The 15,914-nt window shown below is 58.2% G+C and overlaps 1 protein-coding gene across 8 annotated transcripts in view; it reads right to left on the reverse strand.

Moving 5' to 3' along the window:
* ARAP3 (ArfGAP with RhoGAP domain, ankyrin repeat and PH domain 3) overlaps positions 1-15,914 on the reverse strand; it is a 77,354-nt gene that overhangs the window by 15,500 nt on the left and 45,940 nt on the right. For 2 of the 8 annotated variants that reach the window (XM_073356183.2, XM_073356181.2), the window contains 9 exons: positions 15,075-15,189; positions 14,240-14,368; positions 13,302-13,435; positions 12,663-12,745; positions 12,204-12,239; positions 10,364-10,427; positions 10,132-10,269; positions 8,489-8,527; positions 5,320-6,669 (listed from right to left, as the gene is read on the reverse strand). In XM_073356183.2, the coding sequence (XP_073212284.2) occupies positions 6,055-6,669; positions 8,489-8,527; positions 10,132-10,269; positions 10,364-10,427; positions 12,204-12,239; positions 12,663-12,745; positions 13,302-13,435; positions 14,240-14,368; positions 15,075-15,189 (1,353 nt within the window). In that variant the 3' untranslated portion in view covers positions 5,320-6,054. Of the gene's footprint in view, positions 1-5,319; positions 6,670-8,488; positions 8,583-10,131; positions 10,270-10,363; positions 10,428-12,203; positions 12,240-12,662; positions 12,746-13,301; positions 13,436-14,239; positions 14,369-15,074; positions 15,190-15,914 lie in introns of those variants that run through there. The other 6 variants (XM_073356184.2, XM_073356185.2, XM_073356182.2 and 3 more) reach the window with 6 other exon arrangements.

Consider the following 15,914-nt stretch of genomic DNA (forward strand, 5'->3'; position numbering starts at 1 on the left):
GTCCAGTGGGCTCTGATTTCTCCCAAAGTAGCAGGCATCCACCCCTTTCCTGGCAGGAAGGGCCAGGAATGGCCCACGCTCAGCTATGGGCAGATGCAGGGCCTGAGTATGTGAGCCCCCAGAGCAATACAGAGGCTGTCTTGGCAGTGCATGGACCCTATGTCTGAGGATGCTGCTTGGAGCCATTTCTGTGCTATGAGGAGACCGAACTCCCACTGGGGGAGAAAGGCCTGGACGTTGGCCAGTCGTTCAGAGTCCATGGTGAGAAGCGTGACTTTCCCTGAAGGGCAAAAGAGCAGATGCTCTTCAGTGCTGCATTGCCCCAGCAGGTGTCCTGTGTCCTGCCTGTTTCAGCCCGGCCCTTCTGGAGCTATGGTTGCTCCCTGACCTGGCCTGTGCTCAGGGGTGCAGGGACAGAGTACAGGCACAACTCCGGCAGCACTCTGGGAACCCCACGGTCCTGGGCTCCTGTGTCCATGTGCTGCAGCCTCATCACAACTGCCAGAACAGGGGCTGCAGACAGCTTCTCCTTCCTGCTCAGCCTGGGCCGGGCTTAACCCCTCAGGGCTCTGGCAGAAGGTGTCACTGAGGGCAGAGGCTGGGGAGGTACCTAGGGAACCCCCACCATACACTGCAGCTCCTGTGCACCAGAGCAGCTCCTTCCCCTGCACCATTGCCCCAGGAGGGGAGCTTGCCGCACAGCCAAGGGCCTGCACTCGCCCAGCCTCCTGTCCTTCCAGCTGCATGGCATCTCCCAGCGCATCACAGCCAGCTTAACGCTTGGGGCCAAGTCAGGCTCCTAACCACACAGACAGACACAGTGCTGAGTGCCCACAGCTCAGGCCTTGGCAGCAGGGCTATTGGAGAGCACAATGCCCGGGCAGCCGACAGCTCATACCTCCCCCAGCGCGGTCTGTGGTGAGCGCTGGTGCCAGGCAAACACCCCCAACCCTCTGCTGCTCACCACATGTGGGCCCCAATGCCCTTCTGGCTCCCGCACCCCCTGCTCCCTCCCAGCTCACCACACACCCTGGCGCCCATGCACCAGTCACAGCCTTCCAGCTGCCTCTGCCTGTCATGCCTCACAGCTTGGCCCAGGCCCATGTTGTGCAGCTCAGCCCATGTTGTGGCTCACATGCCCTGGTCACGCCTGTGCAGCTCAGCTCCCATTAGTCGAACCCTCTGCCTGCAAAAAGAGTCTTTATTTGCACTGCAGGTGGAGGGAATGAGTATAAATATCCAGGAACAGGACCGGGGGTCCATCCTCCAGCCTGGTCCTGCCCCAGGCAGCATGTACACGGTCTATACTGACACTATAGACACATGCAGAGTTGTACTGGGCCATGGCATAGCACAGGTCAGCAGGGAGGACTCTTCACTGCCTGGCTGCTCTCTCATCTTGGCTACTGCCCCTAATTCCTCCTCAAGCCCCTCTTCTCAGAAGAGGTGATACCAGTCAGCTCTGTGTTCTTGGGGAACCAGGGTGCAGTATCCAGCCTGTCTGACTCATGAAAGACACCCCCACACACCAGTCTCTGCTTGAACCAAAACTGATCAGAGAAAAGGCTTACAGAGAGCAGGGAAAGGCATTGGGAGACACACCCAGACCTCCCCCCCCCCCCCCCCAACAAGGGTGACAAGATTAAGACATCTCCATTAGCATTCAAAATAAAGAACAGGGACAACACCCCTAGCCTCATCTGCATGAAAGATGGGACAGGGAGACATCCCTATTTGCATACAGAATGGAGAACAGAGAACCACACTGAATTCTGGGACCAGAAAAGCAGGGAAGCACTGCATCATGGGGGAATCTCTGCTCCAGATATTAATGAACCTATGCCTGCAGACACCCAGCTCAGCAGTTATCAGACCAATTCTAGTAATGAATCCTTGATTGATATCCAAAATACTGAAGCAGCCTAGTTGCACTGTGAGCTCCCTGGAAGAAAACACCACCCATAGTCAAGAGTGATCAGCTCCTAAACCCTTATGTCATCAGTTTACCCATAAACAAATCTAGTGTTCTCCCTTGAACCATTGTATTTTCTCTACAAAAACCCTTACCTATGCCTAAGTAAGTGTTCTGATGCATAGACCCAAACTCTGTATCAGTTTCACTGGGATTCCATCTCCTGACTGATCATGCTGGGGGCTCTGCCTGTCTCCAGCACTCAGGACCCTGAGCTACCACCATCACCTGGGAACCCTGACCAGTTAAAGCTCTGTGGAGTGGGTGTGGTCCCTCCCTCCCTTCTCTCTGTTTCCTTTTCTACCTCAGGTATTAACCTTTAATAATGTAACTGTTATGTTGGTTTAGGTTCTCCTTGTGTAGTTATCACTATTATTCAATAAATAACTTTTATGGTTAAGTTGGTTGCTTCTCTCTCACTCTCTGAACTTTACTCTTGTGTTTTTAGCTTCCCCCATTTACTCTGCAGCAACACTTATTTTACCTAAAGATGCCTGCAGTGCCCAAAATACTGTGAGGTTTGCTCATCAAGTGGGTTACTACCAGTACAATTGTGATGTGAAAGTAGGGATAGAGACATGTTAAACCTGTGGCACATAAGGGTGGCACCTGAAAGTGCTGCTTTGCCCAGCCTATTGAGACCAGAGGCACATAAGGATGACAGCTTGAAAGTGCTGCTTGACCCAGCCCATTGAGTACAGGGACATGTAAGGGGGTCAGCTTGAGAGTGCTGATTGACCCGGTCCGCTCAGACTTGCTCTGTTAGTGTGGATGTGTGTGCATGCATGTTCATCTGGTTCTAGGGCTAGAAGAACCCAGTCCTGGGGAACCTAGGTTCTGCAGGATAGCTCCATTGGAAGGGGACTTGCAGAAGGAAGGAGTAGAGCTCCATATGAACACACAAGTGACATAAGCAGTACATTAATAGAATTACAGAATCCCCTCCCCCGAAGAGTAACCCTAATAAATGAGCATACCCCAAAGTAATGGGCATATCTGGTAACAGAGGCCCCAACGCTGCTGGGCCCTTCCGAGGGGCACTGCCTCCACCAGCCGGACCTGGGCTCTAGCTACGCAGCAAGAATTGGGATCTTCTTCCATCTCCCCTCCAGTTCTGGACCCCTCATACCATGGGAGGTCAATCCCTCAGTGCAGGAAACTACATGACACGTAGGCATCATGCACATGGGAACCATAAACAGCCATCGCACACCTCCCACACAGCCAGCACAGGTATTGTGCACACTCGAACCATACACAACCATTGCACACCTCCCGCACAGTGGGCACATGCACTGTGCCACAGGAACCACACACAGCCATCGCACACACCTCCCACGCAGATGTAATACACACTGGAGCCACCCAGACAGAAAGACGCACACACCTCCCACGCAGACACCCAGGCACAATACAAGTCTGCAAAAATTCGCCTCGTTCCTGTAATTTAGTTTCTGCTTTTCCCTTCTCAGTGACTTCCCTTTGCTTTGCAGAGCTGGGCTCAGGCACAATCTCCTCCTCCCGCCTCAGTTGCCCTGCCCATGACCCAGGGCAGACTCCAGTCCCATGCCCTCCCGTGGGGGTATCGGAGCTGGCGTGTCCCCCTGCAGTGGGTGCAGTGCTCTGGTGGCAGACACTGCTCTGACTCAGTGCTCAAGGGGCAGAGCTGACTTCTGTATCCCACTAACAAGCACCTGGAGATGTCCCCCTTGCTGCCTTTAGCTGACACTACCTGGCCTAGGCAGGAGAGCTGGAGGAACCCTGGGAGGGCAGTTTGTGATGTTATTGACACAAACTGTGACCGTGTAGACCATTGTTGCAACCAAGATCCTGATATTGTACATGATATGGCACCAAATATTGTACAAAGGTTGTTGAGTGAGGTGTCTATGTCCAGGTTATGATTTGCTGGTTATGATTACGCTGTCTGTATCATTTTTGTAGTTAAAGTTATAAGTATATGGACTTTGGGAGATGCCAATCCACATCTGAGCTTTCCTGGGAACGTTCAAACTAACATGTAAACAATGGCATCGGCCTGCAAATTGAGTCATGCATGGACATGTGACTCCAGACTCCATCTTGCTGCTGTGATTTTCCACAGTAAAAACAAAGGGGTGTCCTTAGAATCATAGAATATCAGGATTGGAAGGGACCCCTGAAGGTCATCTAGTCCAACCCCCTGCTCGAAGCAGGACCAATTCCCAGTTAAATCATCCCAGCCAGGGCTTTGTCAAGCCTGACCTTAAAAACCTCTAAGGAAGGAGATTCTACCACCTCCCTAGGTAACGCATTCCAGTGTTTCACCACCCTCTTAGTGAAAAAGTTTTTCCTAATATCCAATCTAAACCTCCCCCACTGCAACTTGAGACCATTACTCCTCGTTCTGTCATCTGCTACCATTGAGAACAGTCTAGAGCCATCCTCTTTGGAACCCCCTTTCAGGTAGTTGAAAGCAGCTATCAAATCCCCCCTCATTCTTCTCTTCTGCAGGCTAAACAATCCCAGCTCCCTCAGCCTCTCCTCATAAGTCATGTGTTCTAGACCCCTAATCATTTTTGTTGCCCTCCGCTGGACTCTTTCCAATTTATCCACATCCTTCTTGTAGTGTGGGGCCCAAAACTGGACACAGTACTCCAGATGAGGCCTCACCAATGTTGAATAGAGGGGAATGATCACGTCCCTCGATCTGCTCGCTATGCCCCTACTTATACATCCCAAAATGCCATTGGCCTTCTTGGCAACAAGAGCACACTGCTGACTCATATCCAGCTTCTCGTCCACTGTCACCCCTAGGTCCTTTTCCGCAGAACTGCTGCCTAGCCATTCGGTCCCTAGTCTGTAGCGGTGCATTGGGTTCTTCCATCCTAAGTGCAGGACCCTGCACTTATCCTTATTGAACCTCATCAGATTTCTTTTGGCCCAATCCTCCAATTTGTCTAGGTCCTTCTGTATCCTATCCCTCCCCTCCAGCGTATCTACCACTCTTCCCAGTTTAGTATCATCCGCAAATTTGCTGAGAGTGCAATCCACACCATCCTCCAGATCATTTATGAAGATATTGAACAAAACCGGCCCCAGGACCGACCCTTGGGGCACTCCACTTGATACCGGTTGCCAACTAGACATGGAGCCATTGATCACTACCCGTTGAGCCCGACAATCTAGCCAGCTTTCTACCCACCTTATAGTCCTTCCACAGGCAGAGAATATAAAAGGCCCTGAAAACCTCTCCATCTTCTCTTCAGTCCTGCTTCTGACCTCTGGAGGAACCTTGCTACAAACCAAAGCTCTGAACAAAGGACTGAATGACCCATCCCAGCTGTGGATGCACTCCAGAGACTTGATTTGAAACTGCAGTTTATTCCATCACAGCTACAAGCCTGACCCAAGAACTTTGCCATGACTGTATGTAATTGATTTCATTTAACTAATTCTAGCTCTCATCTATATCTTTTTCCTTTTATAAATAAACCTTTAGATTTTAGATTCTAAAGGACCAGCAACAGCATGATTTGTGGGTAAGATCTGATTTGTCTATTGACATGGGTCTGGGGCTTGGTCTTTTGGGATCGACAGAACTTTTTCTTTTACTGGGATACTGGTTTTCATAACCATTTGTCCCCATAACAAGTGGCACTGGTGGTGATACTGGAAAACTGGAGTGTCTAAGAGAATTGCTTGTGTGACTTGTGGTTAGCCAGTGGGTTAAAACCAAAGTCCTCTCTGTTTGGCTGGTTTGGTGTGCCTTAAAAGTGGAGAAACCCCAGCCTTGGGCTGTAACTGCCCTGCTCTAAGCAGTTTGTCCTGAATTGGTACAGGCTGTAACTGCCCTGCTCTAAGCAGTTTGTCCTGAATTGGTACTCTCAGCAGTGTCCCACCAAAGGCAGCATCGTTACACAGGGCTGGAGGCTTGAATGCTGTGTCCCATCCCGGGGTGGCTCGCTCAGCTCCTCAGGGTTGGGGGAGGCAGGGGCACAGCAGTCAGCCCTGGGAATACCAGGTGGGGAGTGAGGCAGGAGTGTCCAGAGAGGGCTCAGGTATCACAGGATGGAATCTGTGGCTGTCCCTAACACGCACGGTCACGTGACCTGCTGCTCAGGCCCGTCTGCTTGGCACTCGTTCTTCTTGAGGATGATGCTGCTGAGTTCCTGAATGAGTTTCTCATTCATGGGTGATGGCAGCTGGGCACTCCTCTTCCTGGCACCATCCTGCAGGGGCTCGGGGCTGGGAGACAGCTCCAGGGGAAGGGGCAGCAGCGCAGTGTGCGGGTTCCGAGTCCAGTTCTGCTCCCTCCCCACAGCAGGCAGATTGCGGGGCAGCTCCATGTTTCTCTCGAGCGAGGCTGTTTGGGTGGCTCTGAGCCCAGGGGACCTGTCCCACCCCGGGGCCTTTTCAGGCTCCAGGGTCAGGCCCCTTTCAAGGGAAAGTGACTTGGTGAAGTGGGCGCCAGACGCTCTCTGCTCTGGGCTGATGGGCTGGGTGGAGTGAAGTGCTGGGGGCGCAGGCTGCTCTGGGAACAGGACCGGCTTCTTGGATCTGTCCACAGCGGGCACCTGGGAGAGCTCGGCCAGGAGGCCTCCGTCCAGCCCCAGCGGGGCCAGCACTGGGAAGTCGCCCACCTCCTCGTAGACAGGCTCCGTGTCCGCTGCCTCCTCCTGCTGCTCCTCTACCGAGTCCTGGTGCAGCTTCATGGGCTGAGCGAGGGCCAAGGGGAGAGAGGGGAGAGGGCTGGGAACCGTACCCCATGCTTCCTGGGCGAGTCCCCTGCAGTACCCAGCCCTGCCCCGGGGCCAAGCAGCAGGGGGCCCAGACCCAGGGAACACTGCGCAGGACTGATCCCTTCTGGGGGGCAGAGAGAGAGGGCAAGTACCTACAGACCCTCACTGTGCACCAAGCACAGGAGCAGCAGGTGCTGCCAGGGAGCGGGAGCAGGGCCTTTCTGGGATGTCTGCCAGCGGGGAGGCAGGGGGGAGGTGTGAGCCCCCGGTTGCTGCCCCTGCTTCAGGGGGAGCTGCTGGATCCAAGAGGCTCCTGTGCCTGACTCATATCAGAGGGTCTAGCCTCCCCCAGGCCTGGGCTGGCCCTAGGCAGGAGGGGCTTCTGCTGCCACTCTGGGGCCTTCTCAGCCACCAGCTTTGCCTAAGACAAGGCTGGGAGCAGCCAGGGGCTAGGACAAAGGGTGTGCCAGCTGCATCCTCCTCTGCCCCGCCTGACACCACCCTCAGTGCCTGCCCAGCCAGACTTTGCCTGGGTGAAAGGGGTCCGTGGCCAGGCACCCAGAGCAGGGCCTAGACCAAGCCTGAGCTGGAGTGATCAGCTGGATGGATATATTCTGTCCCTGACCTAGGCCCACTGGCTGAGAGTGCTCCCGTTTGTACCCACAGCTGGAGCTGTGCCACCAGGGGCAGCGACCCCAGAGCAGGGGGCAGGATGACAGCAGCCCAGGAACCTGGGGTACAATACGCAGGATGTGCAAGCTAACGCTACCCCTCCCCCCTCCCAGCATGGCTGCTGTCCCCCACTGGCTTGTTCCCTGGGCTGGCTTTCAAGGCAGAGGCAGCTGGTAGACCTTCTGCATCACAGCTCCTGGTGCAGCACAGACCCTATTCAGCACCAACTGGAGCCATTCTGAGTGCCAGGCCCTGCCTCTCCCAGCCCAACTCGGCCACGCTGCCTCCACCCTCCAGCTCCTTCCCAACTTGTCGGGAGACTCCAGCGTGTGGTCGAGACAGAGCACAAAGCCATGCATAACCACCCACCCATGCCAGCTCTAGCCACCCGCGTGTGGAAGGAGCATGCCGCTCAGACTCCCCTGGCAGCCCTGGGCTGGCAAGATGGGGCCAGCTGACTCCAAACACATGGGGGGAAAGGGGGATGAAAACAGTCCTTTCCTGCTGACACCCCAGATGTGCCCTTGGGGCAACCTGACCTGAGCAGTGACATCACAGCACAGAGCACCTGTGGGGCTCTCAGCAACAGCAGGGAGTGTTGGAACGATGTTAACACCTGCCTGGCGCTCGCTGGATGGGGCTGCATCGCCCATCTCTGGGCTGGGATGCGGCAGCCGTTGGACAGCACATGGTAACAGCCATTTGGGGCAGCAAAGAAAGGGGACTCCCATGCCCAACTGAAGGGGCAGAGGAATCTAGGGAGGCCAAGTGGACTGACCCAGATTCGAATTTGGCCAGGACACCAAAGCTTGAGAGAAAGGGCCTGGGATCTCTAAGGAGTGCAAGTGGCTAGGACCTCCGCTTCCCAGTCCATGCTCCTCAGAGCTAGGTTCCCAGCCCATGCACAGCCTCCGGGCATGGCACTGCACTGGCCATGCCTGGGTCGGCACTGCCAGGAAAGCAGATTGCCCATGGGGTGTAAGCTGAGGCCCTGCAGTGCAATGGAAGCACTGTGACTGCAGCTAATCCAGAGCTCCCCGGGCTACCCTGGGCATGGCACAGCACAGCAAGGCACAAAGCAAAGCACCCTGCGGAAACATGCAGCCCACATGCAGATACTTACAAAGAACATAGACAAAGTCCTTCGCGTATGCAGGCGGCGCTAGAAACAGAGGGAGACGGGGAGAGTAAGCGACTGCCAGTGCAGAGGGGTTGGGCTGCAGGAAAGGGGAAAGCAAACCCCTCACGTGGGGCCAGGCAGGACATACTGCTACGCACAGGGGTGCACGGCTCACTGTGCAGCAGGGCTGGGACCTCTGCACAGACACAGCCTCACCCACAGGCACAGACACAGCCCTGGGGACAGTCCCCCCCTGCAGACACAGCCCTGCAGGCAGCCCCCGCAGAAGCGCCCCCAACCACAGACCTGGCCCCCACTCACTCTATCCCCCCGTCCCTCTGTCACTCACTCTCCCCACCCTCACTCTCTTGCTCGTTTTCACCAGGCTGGCTCAGGGGGTTGGGGTGCGGGAGGACATGAGGGCTCCAGCTGGGGGTGTGGGCTCTGGGGTGGGGCCAGAAATGAGGAGTTCTGGGTGCAAGAAGGGGCTCGAGGCTGAGGCAGTGGGTTGGAATGCAAGAGGGGGTGAGGGCTCCGGCGTGGGGCCAGGGATGAGGGGTTTGGGGTGCAGGACGGGGCTCCCAGATGGCGGGTGGAGCCAGATGGGAGGTGGAGCCGAGGGGGTTTAGAGTACGGGAGGGGGCTCTGAGTGAGGCAAGGGGTTGGGGTGTGGGAGGAGGTATGGGCTCTGGGCTGGGGGTGTGGGCTCTGGGGTGGGGCCAGAAATGAGGGGCTCAGGGTGTGGGAGGGTGCTTCGGGCTGGGGCAGGTGGTTGGAGAGCAGAGGGGGGTTGAGAGCTCTGGCTGGGGATGTGGGCTCTGGGGGGAAGGGGCTGGGGATGAGAGGTTTGGGATGCAGGAGGGTGCTCCGGGCTGGGACTAAGGGGTTTGGGGTGCGGGATGGGCAGTGAGGGCTGCAGCTGGGGGTGTAGGTTCGGGGGCAGGGCCGGAGATGAGGGGAAGAGGGGGAACAGGGCTGGGGCAGGGGGTTGGGGCCTGGGACAGGGTCAGGGGTGCAAGCTCCAGGCAGCGCTTACCTCAAGCAGCTCCCGGAAGCAGCAGCATGTCCCCCGTCCCGCTTCTATGTGGAGGTGTGGCCAGGCAGGGGGGGACACAGGGGGGACATGCTGGCTACTTCCCAGGAGCTGCATGGCATGGACGCTAGCAGGGAGCCTGCCAGCCCCGCTGTGCAGTGCCACCAACCGGACAGTCAACGGCCCGGTCAGCAGTGCTGATCGGAATCACCTGGATCCCTTTTTGACTGGGCATTCTGGTCGAAAACCAGATACCTGGTCACCATAGCCGCCCTCCCCCCACAGACGCGGTCTCGCAGGCAGCCTCCCCCCACACTCCGCGAAGACGTGGCCCCACCCACAGACACGGACTCGCCGATAGCAACCCCCCCATGCAGATGCGGCCCCGTCTGCAAACACAGCCCCACCCACACCCTGTCCAGCCCCAGCCCCACTCACACCCAGATCACCCCCTGCCCAGCCCAGCCCAGCTCTCACACCCGCAGCACAGAGAGGCAGCCCTGCACGACGGACACAGACTGCAGCACCCCTGCATGTTTCACTGGTTCTCCCCTGAGGCTGTCTGGAGCTGGGTGGGGGTGTTTGGAGGTGGCGGGTGCTGGCGCTCTCTTACCAGGGTCTGGTTGGCAGAGAGCATGGTGGCATCTGTATTGTCTCCCCGCAGAGGGATCAGGGGCATGGTGCCAAACTTCTGCTTGGCGAGGTCAGAGGAGGAGCGCCGCCGCATGATCACTGGGCGCAGGTCATCGTGCTGCATGAGAGTGCCAACAAGTCACTGCTTGGTGTTCCCAGCCCCCACCCTGTCCTAGGCCCACTACATGCCTGGCACACCGGCTCTCACCCACCTGAGCCTTCAGAATGCTTGTGGTCCAGTCCCACAGCTCGGCCTGCCCCATGCACGCCAGGTACCTGCAGAGCCAGAGGAGACACTGGCTAGATATTGGGGACCTGGCACCTGCTGCTATCCACAGAGAGAAGTGCTACCCCAGGGCAGCTCGCTGTGATGGCATCAGCCAGCTGCAGGGCTCTGCCCGCCTGGCTCTCAGCTCCCCCAGGGGCTGCCTGAAGATGGGAAGTTCCTCACACAGGGGCCGGGGGCTGGGAGCCCAGCAGGGATCAGCTCACCCCACAGCCCGGGGATCTCTAACTAGCACCAATGCCAGCACCGCCTCCCTTTAGTGCTGAGAACTTTGTGCACAGTCACAATCCCCAGTGTTGTGGCTCCCCCAGTGCACGGCACGGGCATGTGAGGGGAGACAGCTGGCAGCCCAGCCCTGCCCCCCAGACTCTCTGGCTGTGGGGAAGTTACCATTCTCAGCCTTCATGCTGCACAGCCACAGGGTCACATGCACTGAAGGGGAAAGAAAAAGGAAGTGGCTTGGCTGGTGTCACACAGCCTGCTTGTATCATCCCTAGCAGTACTGCCAGCTACCAGCCCCGAGCTGGACCGGGCCGCTGGGACTGCTGGCTGCTCAGCACCGCTCCAGCAGAGCACAGGGGCAGGGACAGTGCTCTGGGGGCTGGCAGTTGGGGCAAGGGGTGCACAGCTGACCTAGGGATACCGTGTAGAGCAGTGTGCGATGCAATGAGCTCATGGAGGTAGTGGGAACATGCCATCAGGACCACGCGCCCTGGCAGGCTCACTGGGTGGGGATCCAGACTGTGAGAAAAGACCAGGGGATGGACAAGCATCTGGCCCATCACAGGGGATGGGCTGGGGCCAGCAGACTCTAGACTGGAACCGGGGGTGCGGGAGGCCACGTGCTGGGCGCTCTTAAAGGCGCAGTGCATGGTGGGCCCTAGAGCCCCAGAGCAAGTCTGGACAGTCTGGAAAAATCAAGTGGGGTGAAATCAAGCAGTGAATTCAGGGACAGAGGCCGGTGCACACACGTGTGTATGCAGCACAGGGAGCAGGGGCCAGTGGGGGAGAGTGGAGCGCAGGGAGCAGGCAGTATCCATGCTGCTGATGCTCTGCAGTCTGTGCCCCCAGGATGGGCAGCTAGTGGCTCTGGCAGAACCTGGCTGCCCATGCAGTCAGTCAGGGCTTGCTTATTTCCAGGCTCAGTAGGTGTGCTGAAGGCCCCGTGCCCAGCTGGGGCCAGGGAAATCAGCAAACAGAGGGTGTGAGTGCACGCATACACACAAACAAAAGATGTCTGCGCACCCAAGCAGGGGTTGTGCACGCACATAGACACCCACAGGGCATCACACACAAAGGATGTATGTGCACACAGGGTACACGCACAGAGGGCACATGCGCACACACACACACGTGCAGGTGCAGCAGAATGTTTGAAGCAGAGACACAATTTGCTTTCCCATTTTCGGGGGTCTATGCAACTTCCCTGCCAAGGTCCCTCTGCTTCCGCTCCAACAGCTGGGGCTGCCAGCCCAGCCTGCAGCCTCAATAACCACTGGGGCCTGGTGAGAGCCAGACACTCCCACTGCCGCACCCTCCTGTGCGCAAGCCTGGTCTGTGCTGTGATTCCATGTCACTGCGCCCCTGCCTGGGTGCTCTCAGCTTCCAGCTCCCCAAGTCAGATTCCTGACCCCTACTTGCCAGGGCTGGGGGAAGGGGGATCCCGATGGCCTGACTAGAGCTGGGGATGCCGAGCAGCAGGCCATGGCTACAGGGACCCTGGCGTCCTGCGTCCCTGGGGCGAGGGGACCGCACGAGATACTCACAGCTGCTGCTTGTCCAGGATCAGAGTGAATCCCCACCTAGAGCAGAGGGACACAAGGCACAGTCAGGCCATGGCAGGTGCTAGAGCCAGAGCTCAGTTGTGGGGCGGGGTTTGAACTGGGGGTTGCAGTGTCTGAGCTGGGGCAGACTGGCAGGTCCCTACCAGGTGGGTTCTGGAGCTGAGGCTTGGGGCACTGCAGCTGGGCGATGGGATTAGAGCTCGCCTAGCACAAGGGGGGTTGAATCAGGGCTCCACCTGGTGGAGGTTACGCCCTGAGCTGTAGGACAAGTCTGGGGTAGGGTTAGGGGTAGCGCCAGGCAAACGGGCCCAGGAAGCGGGGGTGCTGGCAGAGGCTAGGCACAGTGCTGGGGCCGGCTCTGGGCAGAGGGTGCGGGGAGGTTACCGTCAGGGCAGGTGTTACCGCTCAAAAGGCTCCTGCACCCCGGAGCCCAACTCTTACTGGGACGGCGGCTTCAGCTTCTTCCGAATCCCCATGTAAACCTTGGCCATGTCGAGGGGCCACTCCCGCTCCGGCCGGGCACTCTGGGAAGCGAGAGCCAGACAGACAATCAGCCCTGCCCATGGACACTCCCCATCCCCCCAGCCCAGCCCTGCCCTGCCCTCCCCTCCCCTGGCCCCACCCTGCCCTCCCCTTTCTGCCAGCTCCCCTCCACCAGCCCTGCACTCACTCTCTGCCAGCACCTCTCCCACACTAGCCCAGCCCTTCCAGCCTTGCTGGCACCCCTCTCTTCCTCTCTCTGAGGCCTCCTATCCGCACCTGCCCCAGGGATGTGACAGGGCCCCAAGACTTGGGGTGTGTGAGGGGCACAGAGAGAATCCAGAACCTTCCCCTGACACGAGCTGGTCGAACGGCCGCCCCTCAGAGCCTGGTCTGGCAGCCCCTCCCCCCGGACTGCACGCCCCATTCCTGTGGCTGGAGGCAGGGCAGGCGTTGGCCTGGCTGCCCAATCTCTGGGAGAGCTTTCCACCACAGGAGAGGGGGGCCCTGATCCCAGGGGCCGTGGCAGGCCCGCTCCTAGCCCAGCACTGACCATGTGTCTGGGCTGCCCCGGAGGGCCAGGTCTGGGTCCTGCTTTACCCTTTTCTCCTTCAGCAGCAGCAGCTTGTGATCCTGGATGACAAAGTATCGCTCCTGAAACTTGCAGCCCAGGAGTTTGGGGGGCTCCTCCCGACACTTCAGCACCCCACACTTGGGGCTCTTGCGCTTGGCACCTGCACGAAAGGGGAGAACAAGAGGGTGAGGAATATCCTGGGCACCCAGAGAGAGGGCCTGGGCAGGGCAGGAGCAGGCTGGGGATGGGGATTAGGAGCGCAAGGGGTTGGGGGGGGTGTCAGACAATAGTGGGGGGCAAACAGTAGGAGCGGGGGGGGGGTCAGACAATAGGAGCAGAGGCTGGGGGAAGGGGGATCCCGAGGCCCTGGGATCAAGGCCCCCCTCGCCCTGGCTCTGTCCCCCTGGTTTCCCTGAGGGAGTCGCTGGTTCACAGCCCTGGCTGGCTCTGAGCGTCACTAACAGGACAAGTCTTTTTTCACCTCCAGGGTGTGAGGACTGGCCCAGCCTGGGGCCGTGGCATCACAGCTCACTCAGCGGCCTGTGCACTCCCAGCCTGCAGCCTAAGTCACACAACAGGCACTGACTGCCCCCCTGCAGGCAGCCTCAGCACAGGCCACAGACTGTGCGGGCCATGGGGACCAGCCAGTGCCACTGTTCTGGGTCCCATGGCTGGGCTGGGCCAGGCCAGGGCCAAGGGTCAGAGCCATGGGCAAGGAAGGGCCTGACAGAGGCCATGGGCAGGGGGATCTGTGGCCAAGCCGGGCTGGGGCCATGGTCAGGGGAAGCTGGGGCCAGGGCCAGACCCAGACTGGGGCCATGGGCAGGGGGAGCTGGGGCCAGGGCTGGACTGGAGCCATGGGCAGCAGGAGCTGGCCTTGCTGCATGTGCTGCACTCTATTCTGCAGGAATGGCCATGGGCTCATGCAGGGCCTTGCAGCCCAGACATGGCAGGTGGCGCTTACCTGTGAAGAGACAGCTGCCTTCTCCAATGGGAACCTTCCTCACCAACAGGTAGGCGGTACTGGGCTCAGGCAGCTTACACCACTGCAGAGCCTGCTCCAGGACCTTCTCCTTGGGGTGTAGGGGGCGCTCTAGGGAGAGGAAAGGAGGCCGTTTGCACCCCGGGCAGCAGAGGAACTGCCCTGGGCCCTGAGGCCAGGGAGGGTCCAGCTCCCTCAGCAGGGCCAGGCCCACCACAGCTCAGACAGGGCCGGTGCTGCCCTGCTGTGCCAGGGCGCGGGGCTGTCAGAAGGCGTGGGCACCCCCTGCCTCCACAGCATCTGGGGCTGTGTAGGCAGGGAGAGGGGATCCAAAGTGTGAGCGCTGCATGGATGGAATGGTCCAACCTTCCTCCCCTCACAGTCCTATGGGCCTCCGCCCAGCATCCGCCCCCAATGGTAAACGACCACCCCCATTCCCATGGAGAAGTGCTGTCCCCATTCAGCCCCCACTCCAATAACGAAAGGCCATTCCCATCCCTCCCCGTCTCCACCGCCACTCACCCAGCCCCTGCCCCCATGGTGAGGTGCCACCCTCACTACTCACCTGGCCCCCCATCCTAATAGATAGATAACACTCCCATCACCCAGCCAGCCCCCCAATGGAGAAGCACCCCTGTCACTCAGCCAGCCCCTACCCCCAATGGAGAGATGCCCCCGTCACCCAGCCAACCCTCAGCCCTCCCAGTGGAGAAGCACCCCCATTACTCAGCTAGTCCCCGCTCCCCCAGTGGAGAAATGCCCCTGTCACACAGCCATCCCCCAGCCCCCACAGTGGAGAGGAGCCTCCGTCACTCACCCAGCTCCCCATTCTCCAGGGCCTCGAAGGTCAGCCAGATGTCCAGGCTCGCTGACACGTTGCGCATCTCCAGTACCTGATTGGTCAGCTCCTCCGCCGTCATGGTAGGTGACACCTATGGGGAGCGCAGAGATCAGCTCGTGCCCAGTCTCCACCCCAGGCCAAGGACTGGCCTGAGCCCTCTAGGCACCACCGAGTCTGTTGGCAGCAGGATGGGAATTAGCAAGAGAGAGGCATGCCCAGGCGGACCCTGGACTTCAGAAAAGCAGACTTTGACTCCCTCAGGGAACTGATGGGCAGGATCCCCTGGGAGAATAACATGAGGGGGAAAGGAGTCCAGGAGAACTGTTTGTATTTTAAAGAATCCTTACTGAGGTTGCAGGAACAAACCATCCCGATGTGTAGAAAGAATAGTAAATACAGCAGGTGACCAGCTTGGCTTAACAGTGAAATCCTCACTGATCTTAAACACAAAAAAGAAGCTTACAAGAAGTGGAAGCTTGGACAAATGACTAGGGAGGAGTATAAAAATATTGCTCAGGCATGCAGGAGTGAAATCAGGAAGGCCAAATCACACTTGGAGTTGCAGCTTGTTAAGGGTAACAAGAAGGGTTTCTACAGGTATGTTAGCAACAAGAAGGTGGTCAGGGAAAGTGTGGGACCCTTACTGAATGGGGGAGGCAACCTAGTGACGGAGGATGCGGAAAAAGCTAATGTACTCAATGCTTTTTTTGTCTCTGTCTTCATGAACAAGGTCAGCTTCCAGACTACTGCACTGGGCAGCACAGTATGGGGAGGAGGTGACCAGCCCTCTGTGGAGAAAGTTCAGGACTATTTAGA

This window comes from Lepidochelys kempii, chromosome 8 (genome assembly GCF_965140285.1).
Source record: "Lepidochelys kempii isolate rLepKem1 chromosome 8, rLepKem1.hap1, whole genome shotgun sequence".
Lineage (NCBI taxonomy): Eukaryota > Metazoa > Chordata > Testudines > Cheloniidae > Lepidochelys > Lepidochelys kempii.